Source organism: Ostrea edulis, chromosome 2 (genome assembly GCF_947568905.1).
Source record: "Ostrea edulis chromosome 2, xbOstEdul1.1, whole genome shotgun sequence".
Taxonomy (NCBI): domain Eukaryota; kingdom Metazoa; phylum Mollusca; class Bivalvia; order Ostreida; family Ostreidae; genus Ostrea; species Ostrea edulis.
Window position 1 is genome coordinate 23,340,519 of NC_079165.1, and position 22,182 is coordinate 23,362,700.

General features: G+C 33.8%; 1 protein-coding gene across 2 annotated transcripts; it reads right to left on the minus strand.

Annotated features, from left to right (window-relative positions):
• Window positions 1–990: 990 nt before the first annotated feature.
• On the minus strand, window positions 991–18,652 carry LOC125679182 (uncharacterized). 2 transcript variants are annotated; one of them, XM_048918172.2, is made up of 10 exons: window positions 18,571–18,652; window positions 13,351–13,423; window positions 12,562–12,816; window positions 12,270–12,349; window positions 6,819–7,294; window positions 6,380–6,589; window positions 5,096–5,265; window positions 3,547–3,687; window positions 3,251–3,413; window positions 991–2,378 (listed from the first exon to the last, which is right to left on the minus strand). In XM_048918172.2, the coding sequence occupies exons 3-10, from the start codon at window positions 12,736–12,738 to the stop codon at window positions 2,179–2,181; spliced, it is 1,617 nt and encodes a 538-aa protein (XP_048774129.2). In that variant the 5' UTR covers window positions 12,739–12,816; window positions 13,351–13,423; window positions 18,571–18,652; the 3' UTR covers window positions 991–2,178. The 2 variants fall into 2 exon arrangements, with proteins under 2 accessions (XP_048774129.2, XP_048774128.2); XM_048918171.2 differs by lacking the exon at window positions 13,351–13,423 and having other exon boundaries at window positions 18,571–18,642.
• Window positions 18,653–22,182: the final 3,530 nt, after the last annotated feature.

Sequence of the window (22,182 nt, forward strand, 5' to 3'; positions counted from 1 at the left end):
GAAATGCATGTCAATTCGCTGTACAGGAACACAGCACCTTGACGTACAGCATATTATTGTCAAACAATTCGCCGTACATCGGATATAAATTAATATTTATATTGCTAATTTATTCATAGATTAAACGATTGTGGAGTAAAACTGATTTTACTGTACACAATGCACCACATTCTGACGATTCATTCTGGGAAACAGTGAAATAAATTAACTAAAATTGTACATGTATACGAGTCAAAAGAGAGAACAATCCCTCCGTTTTACAGGTACCTGGGCCCATATTCACAAAATATCTTACAACTAAGATGAAAAACATAATTCTGTCTGATAATCAAATACCGATCCCAAGGTCACAAGTATGTATTCAACTTTTATAAACCATGGATGTACTTTACATATTAATTAAGAAAGGCTACAAGCAATGAAAAATAAGGAAATTACCGTGTTTGTAAAATTTGATCTTAGTCGTAAGATATTTTGTGAATAGGTGCCCTGGCGCTTAAAGATATAAAACGAAATCCACATCATTTCGTGCAAGTCTAAAAGTCACTGACAGTAAGTCTGTACATCGTTAAAACATTCCAACAAGTAGTAGCATCAGCAAATGTATAAAATGTGGTTTAAAAAGAAGGGATTCACATCTTGGTGTGTTATTACTTTTCATTACCTACTTACTTACCTATTTTGGGGGCATACATGACCTATGTTGGGGGCACACATGACCTATTTTTGAGACACACGACCTATGTTTGGTGATCTGATTTGGGGTACTTTTACAAGTAAATGACTGTCTCTATCAAACACTTTGCAGTGCCCATCAATAAAGCAGTGTGGTAGTTAGGTGACTATACTCTATCACTCCTCAAACACTCCATCCTACAACAGTTACATGATCTCTATTGAAGAAAGAATACTTTCATGTCCCTATAAGCAGTATTGCTCTGTCATCGCATCACTTCATGGTTCATAAAAAATAAACTGTTTAAAACCAGATGATAGCAAATCAAAATCACTTTATTCCATAAAAACAATTGAATGCTATAAACATGATTGTATCTTGTTTAACGTCTCGCTTAAGATTTTTTTTACTTATATCGAGACGGACATAATTGAAGTAAGTGGAATGGTGAAATATGCAAAAATAATAAGGGCCATAAAAATTGTACCAAAATAAGTTTATTACACACCTGTGCATACATTCAACAACAAAATATACTAGACGTAGGAATCATATTCTAAATCATTATCACAGGGACACATCTGTGTAATTGCATCATAAATACCACATAATGAAAACCGTGATGTCACAGCACTACTTTACAGAATGTGTACATGGGTGTATCCTCCTCAAGCAGGGGAGGCTACTGCTACAAAACAGGGTGTAAGCATTTAGATACAACTCTTAAATTACATGTACAGATTATTGACATTAATTCAATGACATTAAATTACTGCGACTGGGGGGGGGGGGGGGGGGGGGGGGCTGGGGCTTACATGGTAACTGAATATATATAATGTATTTTTTATCAAATATTTAAAACTATGCGTATGGGGGAAATTTACGCACTTATAACATGACCGCGTAATTAGTGTAAATTTTCCTCATGTGTAAATAACCATTTTTACAGTTAATAGGCAAGCTATAAATACTCTCAGTCCTTTCTTCCATATGCTTTGTTTTTATTTTTGCTTGTTGATTATTTTTATTAGTTAAATTACAATATCATCCCCTCACTATTTCTCCCATGTGACTGTAACACTGAACATCAACAGAGACTGTAAACCTGATATTTCATGAACTCAAGAGTCACTGACAGTCCTATCATTTCAAAACAAGGCCATTGTGACCTACTTTTGATCAAACGTATCTTGATAGGAATGATTTACCTATGCAAGATACATAATGTACTTCATTATGAAAAATACTATAAAATATAAACAAATTAAAGATAACCTTCTCTTCGTTAGATGCACACCTCTGCCAGGGGTTTTATGATCCCGCATCTGGAATTAGCATAATCATGATACCAACACGAGGTCCTGATGACCTACATTTTGCGCTGTGGCCTTCATGACAGGAAATATCACACAACCACAAGAACACTGTTACCAGTCTCAGACAGGTAATACAACAGCAAATACATGAAGGGTACATCCTGGTGTACCAGAAGGACAACAAAATTACAACTCTTCAATGCAGTCTTCCAGGAACTTTACTTGATGAGGATGGAATTTATCGTAGATGGACAATACACGTTTTTTTTTCTCGAGCTCGGACAGTACAGGGTGTTTGTATATAGAGTAGAGACGGGGACTGTGTAGCTGGCCCTCTTGTAAGGTCTGCGAATCGCGATGTCTGATGTACACCACGAACACATCACCTGTAAAACACAAATACAAAACACATGTACTGTATACCAACAAGCTTGTATGTATCTCATTAAAACACATGTACTGTATACCAGCAAGCTTGTATGTATTTCTGTTTAATTTTGATTTAAACTCAGAAAATCTAATTGCAGAAATACTCTTTGAGAAAATTTGAAACAGTATGAAATAGATTTTCTATGTACATGTGTATCTGGGCAAAAATAAGCGTAAGTAAACAGGGTTTTTTTACTATATGGAAGCAAAATTGTAAAAAACAAAACAACCCAGTTTTCTCTGCTCCTTGATATATACATTACTTCATTAAATAAATGTTTTATAGCTAACAATACAAAAATATCTGTATTTATGGGTCAAAATTCTACTGTATTTTCAGAGTATTGAAGGACAGCACAAGAGTCCAACTTTTCTAAAGAGAAACAATCATGATTATGTACTTGAACTGAAATTATTCTGGCAACTTATCAAAATTTAAACATATTATATAACTTTGAATTTCAGTCAGTTTTTATCATATACAATTCAAATAGGTATATTCTATTCTGAATAATCCATCATTACAATGCATGATCCTAATATTACTAGAATCATTTGAATTGATAATTCTAAGCTATATAATTATAACATTTGATTTTTCCAAAATCAGACAAAAATCAAATTTGGAATTACCAAAACTACACAATTGATTATTAATTATTTTTTGGACATCCGATGAAAACTTGTGTCTCTATCATCACTTTCCACTATTACACTCTAGCAGTAAACAAAGATGGCCAACAAGGTGTAGATTACAGAAAGCAATTCTTGGCTTTGTTATCCTTTAATATCTATCATGGTAAGTTAAACGCTGTTGGTATAAACTTACACCCCATTTTCTGGAATCCCAGTGTGGTCATTCTCCTGATGTCCCCAATCTCCACATCTGGATCTTCTAGGATGATGTTCCTCTCATTAAAATCCACAAATATGATCACCTGACTAAATGGATTAATTTCTAATATATCCTTTAACTTCCGTATTAGGTGAGCCTTTTAAAAGAGAGCAAAATATTCATAAATTTTTGTATAAAATCAAATAACAGAAAATCTAACATGTATATGGTGGACTCCTTGAAATCTTCACAAACTGTATTTTTACTACAGAAAAGAGAGCTATCCTTACACTGATATTCACTGAGCTGGATGTTGGAATTCCAGCGACAAGACTTTTGTGAAACTGCTGGGAGCTGACATTGAAACTAACAATGCTTAGGCCTGGTCCTCGAGATCTCCTGGCAATCCTCTCCACAATGGCTTCTGATGACTGAAATATCGGAACAATTAACAATGATAGGTGTAAATAGCTTCTGATCTTAAGGTCAATACATCCCCACTCCCTGATCTGTAAATATTCCCTTTACTTACACTGTACACCATTAACAATAACATTGAATGGAAATAAACAACCATGAATTTATAAAGCGTTCATCATAATTATGTATTCAGTCCCTTACACCAGGCCTGATACATTAACAGGGGAGAGCAAAACTGAGCATTGTTTCATATACATTTTTAGATGTTAACAAAAATACTTATTAAATGACCTTGACCTAAGACCTACAAGTCCCTAGTCAGCAATATCCCTCCATCTGCCATCTCATGAATGAGATAAACAAGCCCATTAACTATAACACAGACCTTTTTCTTTCTGACATGGAAATTTTCCTTTTAAACAATAGTAAAACTTGCTGTACCAGAGACATCATTTTGGGGATTTTTTTATTTCCTTAAATGTTGATTAAATATTGACAATACTTGATATATATATATATATCTTTTGAATTTTTAATAATGATATGCATTTTCAAAATATACTGTTCAAATAATATATATAATATGCTGATACAAGGCAGTTATAGTAGTGAAAGTGCACTAAGTACATTGTTGACTGAACTCAACATCTCGGTCATATTTAGTATTTCATACTATCATTTTTTTTCCTGTATTAAAGACTATATTTTTGTTTAAACTTCACAATCTGGAGATGTGCAGAAAAAATACTGAAAGGACAACCATTCCCTATAGTCTCAAGTCTGTGTGAATATCAGACAGCAATAAATTTCAAGGAAAGTTTAACAGGGCAATGATTTAATTTTAATTAGTTTTCACTGATTTTTGAGGAGGTAATTCTTCCATGCCAATAACCCCCTACAATGACAAGAAACACTACATATTATAGTTTGGACATATTTGTATTAAGGGTCCCCAAAATCAAGATTTTATAAAGTATGAGAAAAATCAATAGACAGATAATTTTTGTATCCCACTTTCCTAGCTATCCTTATAGAAAGAAGAGCACATTAACTTTGAAAAAAAAAATGTCCTTTTTAAAAAAAAATTTTTAAAGATATATTCAATGTATTCAAACAGTTTTTTCAGTCATCTTACTCTTGAAATCAATTTTCTCGACTGAATCATATGAGAATCAGTAAGGATGAACACAATTTACATGTAAATCAAAGCAGGTATCAGACTTAATGAGATCATGGGAGCTAAAAAATTGTTGTTTTGCTTCGACATTGATTAGCTAAATATCATGTACACCATATATTTTTTTTTTGTGGCAAAAATCTTGAAATGTTTGAAATTTTGTACAATATTTTCATTGAGCCACAATTTACAATAGAAAACCACTATATTCAGTATTTTTCAACACTAGACATCAATCTCACCTGGCCTCCCGCCCAGCTCCGTGAACCCTTCTTTGTCGGTGGGGGATTGTAATTCAGTGTCGGTGGATAGTCTGTGACCCTAGGTAGCGTTTGTCGAAACAACAGCACCTTGTAGGCTCCATAGATAATCCCAATGACCACCAGGAGAAGAAACCCCACAATGTAGATATCTGACACAAAATTTACATATTTCATAAGTATAGACAAAATCTTCTGATTTAAGCGAGAATTTCTGCGACAGCAATTTCTTTCAGTGTAAGGTGGATAACGATTTACGCTAACCAACACGGGGCCTTTGGTGATTGTAAACTACAGACAAGAAAAACATCACTGAGTACCTTATAAATCCCGAAACTTAATTGATCAAATTTAATAATCAATACCTTTGTACCAATGACCTCAAAATAATACCCTTAAAAAAAATGGTTTATTTATTGCGCGTTCATTTGAGCACAATCAAAGAAAATGTGACAGTTATATCCCTTATATATCAATCTCCCACATCATTAATGACATCAATCCAACATATAACATGATAATAGTTTATATAAGTTTTTAGTCCTCTAACACAACTTGCATCTCTAATCACTTTCAACTAGGTCCTGCACGTTAACTGTGCACAAAGATGGTTGCTCAGGTATCATTTTGTAAGCTCTAATAGCCTATTTCAAAGTTTTGATTCATTCAAGCATATAAAACAATCATTGACAGATCTTTTAAAACTGGTTTATACTAATACAATTATTGACATTTTTTTAGGTGAATACTTTAGAGAGGTAGAATATTCACTAAGGTCAGGTAAATATTGTACTTTGAGGGTAACTAAAGTATTGTATTGGCCAAGAAAATATCAATAATTGTTTTATTATATGAATGAATAATTCAGAACATTAAAACTATTTACTTGACGCTATAAAATGAAAACTGTCAGCCATCTTTGTATGCAGCTGGACTGCAACACATAGTCAAAAGTGATTATTATAAGGACACAACTATTTGTTTTGTTATATGCATGACTAGAAAATTCACAACTGACTGTTTAAACATGTAGACCTTATTAAACAATATCTGAGTGGTCATATTTCGATTGAACTCAATGTTAACTGAATTATTCAATCATATAATAATAAAAAAATTAAATACAATATTCACTTCTCAATCCAGCAGGCACTGCATTGTATTGAACTCAAAAATATTTAATAACTGTCCTGATATTAATATCTACCTCAAACACATTTAATAATTGTATAATATTTCCTGATATGGATATCCCATGATGCTTACTTATTTCTTTAAGTTCCCTGTAGAAGTAGTCTATCTGTCCGGTCATCCCTACAACTCTGTCTTTGACATCACTGATGTTCTGCACTGCTGATGCTTCTACAGTCTTCATAGTTTCCAACATCTTCTGAACATCAGTCTCTCTTTGTGTCTTTTCTTCCTCTAAATGGTCTTTAAGGACACCTATCTTTTCTTCTGAGGACTTCCTTGTCGCTGTAGTCGAGGAAACAAACAAAAAAGTATGACAACCTCGTTCCACCATACCAAACCAGCCCCCCCCCCCCCCAACCCCATTGTGAATCAATAGACTACATACGATTATCATGGCCAATACACACAGTTCACTTTAAAATACATGTACAGGATGTATGTAACACATATGTAGATAAGATTTCAGTTGTCTCACGGATACAAGTAAATTCATTCAGTTGAAAAACATTACCTTGAATTTTCTCGTTTAAATTTTGTCCCAATGTTGTGCTTTCTTCTTGAACTTTGTTTTGAATTTTCGTATCAATATCACTCTTAATACTTCTCACTTCGTCATCAAGTGAATTTCTCAAGTTATCCAGCATATCAGTTTTAAAGCTTGTTAATTCAGTCTTGAAACCCTCTACACCTCCTCTCAAGTCAGTAACTTCTGAGACAGACGACTGAAAGCTGTCCACTCTACTTTCCATATCCTTTATTGTGTTTCCTATGACTTCCTGATCATGGATCGTCTGTCTAACATCCCTTGACAAAGTGTCTAGCTTTGTTAATATATTTTTAAACTCTGTGGATGAGAACCCGTCTGTAGCGATACACATACAATCTGAACATGGTAATGAGCTGTCCGAGTTGTGTGAACCTCGACTGCAGGATTTGAGATCTGTTATACTTCGCTGAATTAACGCGTAAGCAATTCCTGTCATTATTCTGCAAAGTGAATTGATTTGATAATTACATGCACCACACCATTGTAAATGGCTTTAAAACTCAAAATGTTCGAACTTTAAATTAATGCAATTAAGTTAAACATGTTTTTAATTGCAAAACCTACATTTAACTTAGAAAGATGGAGACTGTGAAAATTTGTAACTACATCCACACTTTGTTAAGAAAGTTTGCCAGGTATCTTGTTGTTACCCTGGTCCGTCCGTCCGTCATACTTTTTTCTTCCTCAAACTCCTCTTTTATGTCAAGAGTAACCACTTTATCGTTTGGAATATGATAAGTGGTGTCCCGTAGATGTGCAATAAGGTTTCGAAATTTTTTGTTTACCCTGGGGGCAAAAATCATGTTTTACACCAAAAAAAACCTGGTTCTCCGAACTCCTCATATATTTTATGAAATGGCCAAATTTTCTTTTGGAATGATTGGTGGTGTCCTGCAGCTTTCAGAATTTTCATTTTCACTGTGGGAACCAAATAGGGGTCAAAAACGATGTTTAAATTTCTACAAATGAAATACGGTTTGAAAGACCCCAGGGCACTTGCCCAACAGAATACTCAATGTATCATGACATATATGCAGCAAGAATAAAAATGGTATAGGGTATGTTATGTAGTTACTATTAATATAAATGGTATAGGGTATGTTATATGGTAACTATTAATATAAATGGTAGAGGGTATGTTATGTAGTTACTATTAATATAAATGGTATAGGGTATGTTATATGGTAACTATTAATATAAATGGTAGAGGGTATGTTATGTAGTTACTATTAATATAAATGGTATAGGGTATGTTATATGGTAACTATTAATATAAATGGTAGAGGGTATGTTATATGGTAACTATTAATATAAATGGTATAGGGTATGTTAAGTAGTTACTATTAATATAAATGGTATAGGGTATGTTATATGGTTACTATTAATATAAATGGTAGAGGGTATGTTATGTAGTTACTATTAATATAAATGGTATAGGGTATATTATGTAGTTACTATTAATATAAATGGTATAGGGTATGTTATATGGTAACTATTAATATAAATGGTAGAGGGTATGTTATATGGTTACTATTAATATAAATGGTATAGGGTATGTTATATGGTAACTATTAATATAAATGGTATAGGGTATGTTATATGGTTACTATTAATATAAATGGTAGAGGGTATGTTAATATGTAGTTACTATTAATATAAATGGTAGAGGGTATGTTATATGGTAACTATTAATATAAATGGTAGAGGGTATGTTATATGGTAACTATTAATATAAATGGTAGAGGGTATGTTATATGGTAACTATTAATATAAATGGTAGAGGGTATGTTATGTAGTTACTATTAATATAAATGGTATAGGGTATGTTATATGGTAACTATTAATATAAATGGTATAGGGTATGTTATATGGTAACTATCAATATAAATGGTAGAGGGTATGTTAATATGTAGTTACTATTAATATAAATGGTAGAGGGTATGTTATATGGTAACTATTAATATAAATGGTAGAGGGTATGTTATATGGTAACTATTAATATAAATGGTATAGGGTATGTTATATGGTTACTATTAATATAAATGGTAGAGGGTATGTTATATGGTAACTATTAATATAAATGGTATAGGGTATGTTATATGGTAACTATTAATATAAATGGTATAGGGTATGTTATATGGTAACTATTAATATAAATGGTAGAGGGTATGTTATATGGTAACTATTAATAAAAATGGTATAGGGTATGTTATATGGTAACTATTAATATAAATGGTAGAGGGTATGTTAATATGTAGTTACTATTAATATAAATGGTATAGGGTATGTTATATGGTAACTATTAATATAAATGGTAGAGGGTATGTTATATGGTAACTATTAATATAAATGGTAGAGGGTATGTTAATATGTAGTTACTATTAATATAAATGGTAGAGGGTATGTTATATGGTAACTATTAATATAAATGGTATAGGGTATGTTATATGGTAACTATTAATATAAATGGTAGAGGGTATGTTAATATGTAGTTACTATTAATATAAATGGTAGAGGGTATGTTATATGGTAACTATTAATATAAATGGTATAGGGCATGTTATATGGTAACTATTAATATAAATGGTAGAGGGTATGCAGGGTTTGACATTTACTTTTTTGAGCACTAGACCAGTCGGGCTACTTCAAATGATTTTTACTAGACCTGACTTTATATCCACTAGCACTGACCAACTTTCCAGAAAAAAACCCTGATAGTTTCTCCATGTTTAAATACTTCAACGTTAAGTTTGAACCAAAACGTATTTAATTGTCTCAAAAATATCTTATTAGTCTCGTCATACAATTTGATTTTCAAACACGTTTTCTGTTTCTTTAAATTTTACCCAGCACGGATATTCTTTAATCTATTTAGTATAAAATGACCTCATCCGGCTTTTTATTTCATTTACATTTCATAAGCCCTGCTTTGTTTCTTCTTAACCTTTTCTTTTTTCTCCTGGGACGTCTTTCCTTGAGGACGAGAAGTCGTATTAAAATATAGAGACATTCCCGCACACTATGTCAACACCGATAAATAGTCGTTTACGACGTAATTTATTAATTTGATAAACACTTTATTATAGTCAATTCAAATAAACTGTTTAAAATTAACATCGAGTAGATGTCGTAAAACATCACTACCGACCGCGACTTATTTATTAGAACTAAAAATAGAGATTATTCCATCACACGGTTCAAGATTGCTTGCAAATTCTTCACAGTTATTTTCTTTTTAGTTAAGAATAAAATATCTTACTGTTTAAAGTAAAGTTTCTTGTTTATTTTTAACACGACCAGTCGGACTAGTAAATCGACATTTTACCCGACCGGACCTATCATTTAGTAGACTCGGTCGGTCGGACGTGCCTTAGTGTCAAACCCTGGTATGTTATATGGTAACTATTAATATAAATGGTATAGGGCATGTTATATGGTAACTATTAATATAAATGGTATAGGGCATGTTATATGGTAACTATTAATATAAATGGTAGAGGGTATGTTATATGGTTTACTATTTGCTGGTTACACAAGTTCAAAGGAGAAAACATTTAAAGGACTTTGCATGCACCATGCAGATACATGTATATTACTGTCTTATGACAGCATTTGGTTCTACATGTTCTCGCTATGTTTAACTGACAATGTTGATCGATTAATATAAAATCAAATACTTTATTTAACATGATAGCTTAGTTGGTTGCTGAACTGTAGCTTTTTGAAAAACAAATACTTTTTTCTGTGCTAATAACCCACCCACCCCCAAAGACTTAGAGCTTATTTTAGAAGTCAGATGACACTTTTAGCATTAACTAGAGGATTGACACAGTCTGAAAGGGTCCCTCCAAAAACTTAATTAATGTATTACATGTACTAGTACTAATGACACAGAATTCATTCATGTTTGTACTGTCAAAAACAAGTGATTGCATGTCTTCTTTTCCCACATTTACATTTTCATGTTCAACTGCAGGATAAATTACATTTATCAGAATGTATTAAAGCTTAAAGTGTAATAAGCTTAGTGGGAAGGTGTCTGTTGTAACCTTGACCTTTACCCTCATGAACACAAACTGTATGGTACATGTACCGGGTAAGTTGTCTTTCTTAAGTGATCAACTACCTATGCATAAAATATACTGTAAAAGCTTTCTGTTGAAAATTGATCAAGATATCGGGTCACAACAAAGTGATAATGGACAGACGGATGGATATGCATCATCTATAGGTCTCTTTAGTTAGCTTATTATGCATTCTCTCTTCCACCAATAAAAACTGGGCACCACCAGATAACTGAAAAATTGTTGAGTGTGGCGGAAAACAGCAAAACAATCTATCAATCTTATCAAGTAATCTATGTATTGCAATTTCTCATGTACATCATTATGTGAATTTTACCTTGTACCTTAAAGGAGAAGGCTTATATAGGTGCTGGCTAATCCTGATCATGTTATACATAATAAAATATTGATCTACAGAAGTCTTCCCTGAGTAAACAAAGATCTTTCTGTAGAACACTGTAGAATATGAAATCTCTATGTTGAAGAAATTCACAAGATAAAGTGTCACCATGAAAAGGTATTGAACTTGGTTTGAAGGTCAGGACATTTGTGACCTTGACCTTTAACCTCATGATTCCAACTTAAATAGGTGTCTTCCATTAAAGGTCAACCTTTGTATAGAATATGAAAGGTTCATGTTGAGAACTTTTCAAGTAATCATGTCACAATGACAGCATAGTAAAGTTACAAACTTAAGGACTGTTGTGACCTTGACCCCAAGATTTGTAGGCATCTTGCATTACTCTACAACTGCCTCTGTATAAAAGTTCTATTTTGAAAACTATGCAAGATATAGTGTCAAATCAAAAGTGATGATGGACAGATGGACAAATGAACAATGTGATTCCTGAAGTGCTTCCAGCCTTCCACATTTAAAATACAAGGCCCTTAAAATCCATAAGTGACTTTCTCCTATGGTCAATTCCTTCTGCATAAAATTTGAAATTGTTCTACAACGAAAGCTGTTTGAGTTATCATGTCATGATAGGTATAAATTTGAAAATGTTAGGGTGAAAACCGTTTTGAGTTATTGTGCCCTGATATGACCCCAAAATTTACAGATTTATTTCTCTCATTGTAAAGTATTTCTGAACAAAATTGGAAAAAGTTAAATTAGGAACACTTTGATATATCACGTCAGCTAGTGTTCACAACAGAAGTGTTGACAGACAGATAGTGTGAAATTCCTATAAGGCTCCAACATTTTCAATGTGGGGGCCCTAACAAGGTAATTCAAACACATGATGATTAGTCCCCCCCCCCCCCACCTAGACATTTTATCATGCATACATAATGTTTTGATAAAGGAGTGACTGTAAAGACATCATACCATTTTTATTGTCATACTCACGCTTGTAAAACTCCAAGTATCACCAGATGAATCAAAAACCTTTCGACTCCTTCAGGGTTACTCCATACTCCCAGTTTTATCTGATACAAGTTTAAAAAGTGTATTTATTCAATATTATGAAACTTATCATTGGTTATTCATCTATAACTTTTGAAATAGTTTATTTTTAACAAGATTTTTTACAATAACTATCGAAAAAGACTCCAACAAAAGGTACATTCCTATCATGCATAAATCTAAATAAATCATTGATTTTGCAAAATCTGATGACATCACTGGAGGGTGGAATTACTTTAAACTTCATGAGTTTCCCCTGCACTGTCTGCATTAAGGAACCCTGGGATTTAGATCTCTTGGTTCCCACTCCTTTAGTCTGATCTGTGTTATCATCATCAGAAATTTCCACTTCATTCCTACGCGGCATCCCCTCATGAGGCCCTCTCCACTTGCCCTGTTTCTGTGTTGACATTTTTTGGATCCGTTGGTTTATATCATTCCATTAGACTGTCATTGGTCAATCATCAATCCTCAGTCCTTTCTGATATCCCTGAATTACAGACACAATATAACAATGTCTTTTTAACAAGGCAATAAGTTGTTACTTTGAAACTTTTGATACTGCACATTTAAGAATCTGAAACTGAAAAACAGCATGACTGAACATTAGTCAATTGTCATGGAAACTTGATAACCTGTATGATTATGAAAATGAGCGACATATTATGCTGTTATTTATTAAACATTTGGCCACAGACAGTCTGATACGCATCTTGATACAAACATGCAATAGCATGTGTATCACAATTAATACAGCTTAAATTATATCATAGTTATTTTTAAAGATTTTCCCCATGCAAGCTCAAGCTCATCTTATGAAGTTACACCTGCAAAACATTGCCGATGTGCACAAAAGCCTCTTGATTCTAAAAATACATTTCGATATCCCCAATCCCTTGAATTCCTCTTTAGCAGGGGATGACAATTTTTTTTATTGCCCTCAAGGCTCATTCCAAAAACCATGCAAGGACATGACAGATATTATGCCAAGAATGATCTGAATAGTGTAGATTAATATCATCACCTATCAGACATCTTCTGATTAATGCACCCTATATTACAGTCCTCCGTTATTGTTGCAGAAGATCCTACGCATTCTAAAATGATGATATAAACACATAATATGCAAAATTCAAAAGGTTTTAATTAGTATCAACACTGTTCCATAACTCTTCAAATACCAATCTCAAGGGAGCTTCATTCCCAACTATTCTGGGCCAGGCTGACAGGCACCATACACTTAAAGCAGCATACAAGATTGGAAACTAGTTCCACTCTCTTCTGCAGTTTATAGATGTATGTACACAAGCAATCATGCTATTGCTGGTAGATGTGTCAAGAAATCAGAGCAGTTTCCCCATATATGATTATTGGTAGGCATGCAGTCCAAAGTAACAAAGAGCAGAGCACAAGGACATAACTGGAGTAATCCATAGTCAAAATCAGTATGTAAAGAATGGCCTGACAATTAGTATGAAACACACCAGACAACATTTAACTTAATGACAGGTTGTATTTGCAAATAAGATTACCATGTACATGTAAGATTCCTGATGCAAGGTGGTGGGTGTGACAGTGTCTAATACACAGAAAAATCATGAATCTTCACCAAACAAAATAAGGTACATGTACCTCATTAATGCAAAGAGGGTCCATTATCTAGATAGTCATTTGGGGTATTTCAAATCGATCAGTAACTAACCAGGTAGGCTTTAATCAGAACAATCTAGCCCATGACCATCAATTTCTGAATAAAATTACAAACTTCCAATCCATTGATTATTGATTAAAATTATGCAGATTATTATCTTTTTTGCACATTGGAATCCATCTCAACATGTTTAAAATCTTATAACTGCAAGATCCACCACTCTTAGTCTTCTTAAATCTGTGAACAAGTCAGTGGCATTCCCTATTCGAGTTCTTCCTGTTCACGTTTCTTTCTGGTTTGAATTTATTTACAGCTAGGGGATAAAATAAAGTATTTAACATGACCTGAACTATCAGAATGCCAGTGCTTAGCAAAATTGTTTTTATCAGTTGGGTGACCCACAAAACACAAAATCAGTGGGTTAAAAGATTGTCATTGACATCAGCAACAGAGTCTACGTAAATAAATTTTATAATTCATGGTAACGGGGCTTTGGTGTATTTCTATTATTATTCAATTCAATTGTTTATTGATATCACCAAACATGTTGGTATACGTCAAGTCAACATAGACAAAATGAACCACAAGTTACATGTAGTTTACAAAATATAAGTTAGACAAACTGAACAGCTTTAAATACTAAAATGAACTAATTTCAAAATTTAAATTATTGGCAATTACAAGTTGGCATATCATGGAAGAGTAGTAAATATATTTTACTAGATAAACACAAACTCCCAATACTTGATTGTGATAACATATTTTCTCCTCATTATATCTAGTATGATTTATATCATAGAAGAGGTATTAGTTTTGGTCTAGCTGTCCAGAACTGACCGGTCCTTTCTCAGTTATCTAGATTTCAGGTATCGAAATAAACTGAAAATGCTGTAATGGCTTGGTAATTAAGACCAATATGCCTTGACTAGGTGGCGCTGTATAAAAAGAACATACAGCTGTACATGCAGATATTTCCATAAAATGTTTTTGCAAATGTAGATAGCACCCCCAGGACAGGCGATTCTCCGTGCAAAATATCAAGGATTGTTAGGCCAAGTAAATTTAATTAGTAGATTATCATTCAAACTTCACCAAAAAATGGGGCGGGTAGGAAGATTTTATTTTTTATTTTTCGCCATGGTATTCTTGACCTCGAAAATGCCTTCTCTCATTGAGAAAAAGCTTTATAAATCATAATTACATGTGTATTTGGGTTTCTAAAAGGCAAAGTGAAACAAAGTACGTTTACGATACCGGACCGGACATAAAAATATCCGGAAATCGTAATTTTGAAAAATAAAAAAAATCGGGGCGGGGCGATTTTCGAGGGGCGGGCGGGAATGATAATCTACTAATTAATTTATCAGTTGTTATTATTAGTGTTTAAAAATCTAAAGCAAACCAGGATGGGGCTGCACCATGCCCTTTTTGGCTGGCGCCATGCCCTTTTTAATTGGCCCATGCCCTTTTTTCCTCTATGAATTTTTAAAAAAAATATTTGTTAATATAAACATTTATTCTTTATTTCACAAGGTTGATTGTTGAAAAGTTTAAGCTAGATCAAGGCTGCAGGTCTTAACTTTTAAAGAGGCTAAATGATTATTCTATTACTATCATAGTATGATACAATGAAAATGCTCCGAAATTGTCTTGCCGTGACGAAAAGTGCCCTTTTGAACATATATGATATGTGTGCCCTCTCTAGATCCTAGATTTAACACTATACTATATATATATATGTTAGCAGTAATAACAAAAATATTACTATCGTAGGTTTATAGAAATGCACCATATTCCTATTAAGGTAGGTAAATACTATTAGAAATTTCTGTCAATCAATTTTTTTCTTCATTTAAATAACTTTAACAACTCATAAACTAACTAAAACACCCATATTAGACATACCTTTGTGGGTTTATTTTTATACTATGTGCTACAGAGCACATATACCCCCAAATGCAAAAGCCAAATTTTAACGCAAGAAAGCATGATCTCATGTTTTATTAAAAATGTGCACCAAAGCACATCATATTAAGCTATAATATATAAAAACCAACAGCTATTTATTTACTGAGAAATTTTTTAAAGATATTCAATTGAAAACATACACAATTGCTGTTTAATCTGCTCACATCCTTCAGAAAAAAATCACAGAATATCACAATTTTGAAAAATTCTCAAAATCTAAATTGTTTACACGCCAGTTTTTCTTTAAAAATATGTAGCATTATATCTAAGGTTAACAACAAAACAAATTTTACCATAGTTGACCAGAGATATTTCGCAAAATGGTCTCTTAAGTACGTAAACCCCCATTTTTAAATTTAAGTTTTACAATTATTCTTTGCACACTTTGAAAATAGTAAATTGTAACAGCAAATACAGTCTTAAAATCAAGATTAACAGAATATGACAATATATATATATGCAAAACATACTGAAAATTGTGTCCTACCAGACAATTAGAACACAAGAAGGGGGGGGGGCTCCCCCACCCCTTCCTTTTTCTCCCAATTTTTTTGGTGTGTGTGTTATTCTTTTTTTTGTTTGGCTATCAATCATATCATACATAAAAATACCTACATGTTATCTCATACTTATAGAAAAAAAAATATAGTGTAACATATGTGTAGATTCTAGCAACTACAGCTCATGTACAAATAATTTTGTTTCTTGAAAGTACTTGTGAAGAAGAGTTCAAATATTCAACAGCTTTGCTGATGATTTTCTGAGGATTTATAATTCTGGGTTTCTTTGAACCAAACACAAACTCACTAAAAATAGTTTGAATTCCACTGTGAGGGTCACGCCTATGTATGATTTTTAACTTGTTCAGGCTTAGATTGCAAGCTATGAGCCTTTTAGAGATCAATGTAGATATTACATTGCTTTGTACCATTGGAACTAGTGCGGACTTGATACTATAATAATTCATGGTAAATATATCTAAGATTCACATTTGAATGCTAAATTTGACTTGTACAGTTTTCGTAAACTACAAACATCGGACAAAGAAGTTATAACTGGAACTTTCTAGTCGGTGTTTAAAATTTAAAACCGGATACGTAAAAGCACGGACTTTCCTTAAATAACTATGAATTGAAATATTATCATTATCATTTACAAAGAAATCACTTCTATCGCAAGTGCATCCAGATTAGATTATGGAAATGCATTGCTTTATGGTGTTCATTCTAAACACACCAGCAAACTTCAGAGGACACAAAACACAGCTTCAAGATTAATAACACGCTCAAAAAATCCGACCATATTACTCCTGTTCTAATAGATCTTCACTGGCTCCCAGTTGAATACAGGATTCAATACAAGATACTTCTTCATACTTTCAAATCTCTCAACAACCTATCTCCAGTTTACATAAAGGATATCCTTACAGTTTACAATCCCACACGATCACTAAGATCCGAATCTCTGCATCTTCTCCAGGTACCTCAGACACGTACGTAAACATATGGGGATCGACGTTTGGAAGAGGCTGCATCGAGTCTCTGGAATTCTCTACCTTTTAAACTCTGACAATGTACTTCATTGTCTAATTTTAAAGTGAATCTCAAAACGCATCTCTTTAGATTACCTTTTAATTTGTGATTATTTTTATATACTTGGTGCTCTTACATACAGTTCTTACAGTGCTGTTAACAAAAACAAAAAACCAAAAACCTGCTGTTTGTTATTATACCTATGTCCTTTTTACGTATTTAATTATTCCTAAGGGTTGTTTTAAATTGTTTCATATGTTATTAGGGTAATCATATCATATCGCTATATATATTAATAATAATATTTATGCATTTTAATTCTGACACTATGAATATTTTATTCACATGTATGTGCACATCGATTTTATATTATCTTTTCTTTCACAATTGTAAAGCGCTTTAGAGAACTAATGTTGATAGGGCGCTATATAAATCTTTTAATTACAATTACAATTACAAAGTGATCCTATAGGGGTATCTCGAAGGTCATACAGTACATGTATGTGAAGCGGAGCATGACTTTCGGATTATGCTCCAAAGTCTGTTTATCATACATGTGTAATAATAGGAGACAGTCCCGCTATAATCCAACCCAAGCTGTATTTGCTCTCGGTTTTCAGTGTAATTCCAAAATAACAAGAAATATATTAATCGGAAATTTGTATTTTGAACTCTACAGACCACAGGGGCTCGTCACGAAATATTTGTCTTATTAGAATTTGACATCGTCTATTCTATAATAGAGAGGGTCAATTCGTGACGAGCCCCTGTGTATAGACCATGAAACTCGGTCAACAGAACAACAAAGAAAAATCCCCGAGTTTTATGAACGACCGAATCTATATTAAGGTTTGGAACATTACAATAATACTATACTAGCGATAAAGTAAGAATGACATGTGTTAATCTCGGCCGGATATTAGCACTGACGCCTTCGTCGTGATTACTAGTAAACGTTTAGTTTAACACACATACTCTGGCAGCTCCTGAATGAAGAGAAGCCCATGAAGCAGAACAACCGTTGGCAGTAACAAATAATAACTAAACAATCGATCTACATACTCAGACTCACACATTATCTACTGTCACGTACCTGGCTGGAACTCCGAACTGCAGCCAGCACAAGGTCTGTGCTGTGACCGGTCTACTTTCGTTTTTAATCTACAAACCAAGTTATCCGATCCCGACTTATATAAATTATAAAATACCCAAATATTCTTTTAAGAAGTTCAGCAAATTCAAAGGACTGGAGGAGGCAGTAACCTGGGTGTTATACAATGTATTAAAACTTATTATTTTGACTTCCACAAAAAGATGTGTTTACAACATTTTACTGAATAATTAAAGTAAATCAAAGGTCAATTTCAAGGTCAAGAAAAAGTCTTCTCACAAGAAATGCACATGTATGCTAAATATGAAAGCAGTGCATTATGGTTTAAAAGATATGATTTATATTAGAATTTTCAAAAGTACGTCAAACAGGTCAATGTCAAGGTCACCAGGTCAAAGACTTAGGTGTCAATGGAAAGGTCAAGGAATATAGGCCTACATGCCATGCAAATATGAAAGCTGTACCTCTAATGTTAATTGTAAAAGATATATGACCAAGTTTAATTTTTTTTCTAAAATTTCCAAAAAGTAGGTCAATGGTCAATGTCAAATACTTTCAAACCAAAAAAATTTAAAACTAACAAGACAACTGTGTGAAATACTAGCTGACGCCCTCGGATTACAATATTTTAGAGAATAATTTTCAAAGTAGGTAAGAGGTCAATTTCAAGGTGACAAGGTCAAATGAATTTAAATTTATGTAGAATTTCCAAAATGTAGGTCAAAGGTCATTGTAAAGGTCATCAGGTCAAATATTTTGCTACCAATGGAAAGGTCATGCCACAAGGAATGCACAATATGCCAAATATAAAAGCTGTACCTCTTATATTGTAAAAGATATTATCAAGGTTAAAGATGTTTTGAAAATTTCCAAAAAACTAGGTCAATGTCAACAAATCTGGTATCGGTGGAAATGTCTTTTTAAAAAATTGCACACGCTTGATATATTAAATCAGTATATCTTATGCAATTTGTAAGATATGGCTTATATTCGAATTTTCTAAAAGTATGTCAATGTTAAGATACATGTTACCAGGTCAAAGAGTTCAGTGTCAATGGAAAGGTTTTGCCACAAGGAATACACATGCCAAATATGAAAGTTGTCACAGTATGTAAAAGATTTGACCATAGTTATAACATTTTTTGAAAATTCCAAAAACTAGGTCATTGACACAAGGTCAACAAATCTGTTATTACAGTATATGTACCTCTCATGGCTTACATGTGTATATTCAAATTTTCTAAAAGTATGTCAAAGGTTACTAGGTCAAAGATTTTGGTGTCAATGGAAAGGTAAAACAAAATCACCCTAATTTCACCAAAAGTGATAATGCAACCCCCATTCGCTGCTATATGTACAGTAGTAAATGTGAATACACATCAATTTGCCTAAAGCAAGGGAAAGTCTTTCAAATCATTCATATATATATATATATATATATATATATATATATGCTACACAATGTTGCAATGTTGCTTCTGAAGATTTGAAATGAACATGATGAAAGCGCTAAAGATTTTTACTAAACATCTTCGTGTTTCTTTTTTTCTTATCTTTTTAACTATATATCAAATATATAGTAACCTTTTGGGGAATCTTAACCTAAGTTTTCTTTAGTGGGCTCTTGAACAGAATGCCAGTTGGCCCCAAAATCAAATGTAGACAATTCATTATATATGGCATGACTTAAGGAGGCACATTAAATCTTAATAATGGCTTACTTCCTTTTACAAGAGGCCCAGGGGCCTTATAGGTCACCTGAGTATCATGTAACAACCTTCCAATGTTTGAATTAGGTTTGTGTTTAAATATAAGAATTTTACTTTTGGATGGAAGAAACATTGAATAGCTTTGTGGTCAGCCCCGCCTTTGCACCAGAACCCCTGACCCAGGGGCCATAAATTTCAGTTTTGAAAGAAGCATCCTTGGTCATCATTATCATACTATTAGTTTGTCTACTTAACACCCAGCAGCAGAGGAGAAGATTTTCAAAGAAATAAAATGCATTTTCACTATATGATCAATAGGGCCCCACCCTAATACCAGAACCCCTGACCCAGGGGCCATGAATTTCACAATTTTGAAAGAGGCATCCTTGCTCATCATAACCATGCTATTTGGTTTGTCTACTTAATACCCAAGGACAGAGAAGAAGATTTTCAAAGAAATAATGCATTTTCACTATATGACTTATAGAGCCCCACCCTAGCACCAGAACCCCTGATCCAGGGGCCATGAATTTCACAAATTTTAACAAGAGGTACTGTGAGCAATGCTCACTAGTCTAAGAATACACCCCCCCCCCCCCCCCCCCACTTACCCCAATCTCCCAAAGGGTATTGGTAATAGGTATAAACTACCTCTTTTCTGAGCGTTGCTACTTCGATGTCCAGTGCGCATGACCTTTGACCTTTTGACCCCAAAATCGATAGGGAACATCTTCATTCCATGGGTAGTCCATATGTATGATATGGTGACTGTAGGTGGAAAGGATAACGCTTTAGAGCCCGGAAACCATATTGCTACTTCAATGTCCAGTGCACGTGACCTTTAACCTTTTGACCCCAAATCCATATATATGATATGGTGACTGTAGGTGGAAAGGATAACGCTTTAGAGCCCGGAAACCATATTGCTACTTCAATGTCCAGTGCGCTTGACCTTTGACCTTTTGACCCCAAAATCGATAGGGAACATCTTCATGGGTAGTCCATATGTTTGATATGATGACTGTAGGTGGAAAGGATAATGTTTTAGAGCCCGGAAACCATATTGCTACTTCAATGTCCAGTGTGCTTGACCTTTGACCTTTTGACCCCAAAATTGATAGGGAACATCTTCATCCTATGGGTAGTCATATGTATGATATGGTGACTGTAGGTGGAAAGGATAACACTTTAGAGCCCAGAAACCATATTGCTACTTCGATGTCCAGTGTGTTTGACCTTTTGACCCCAAAATCGATAGGGAACTTCTTCATCCCATGGGTAGTCCATATATATGATATGGTAACGGGGTAGGTGGAAAGGATAATGCTTTAGAGCCCGGAAACCATTGCGTCTACAGACAGACGGACAACCCGATTCCAGTATACCCCCCACAACTTGTTGCGGGGGGTATAAAGAGGCATCCTTGCTCATCATTACCATGCTATTAGTTTGTCTACTTAATACCCAGAGACAGAGAAGAAGATTTTCAAAGAATTTCTACATTTTCACTATATGACCAACAGAGCCCCACCCTAACACAAGAACCCCTGCCCCAGGGGCCATGAATTTCACAATTTTGGTAGAGGGCTCAACGCTCATTATAATTATGCCCACAGTTTGGCTTCTTGATGTCCAGGAGTAAAGAAGAAGATTTTTTAAAATTACTCATTTTGATGGTTTTTGCCCCACCCCTCAGGCCCCAGGGGGGCAGGGACCACGAATTTCACAATTTTTGTTCCCCTCCACCCATAGATGCTATATGCCAAAATTGGTTGAAATTGGTTCAGGGGTTTCAGAGAAGAAACTGAAAATGTTCAAATGTTAACGCACGATGCACGACGACGGACAAAAACAGATAGCAATAGGTCACCTGAATAATTCAGGT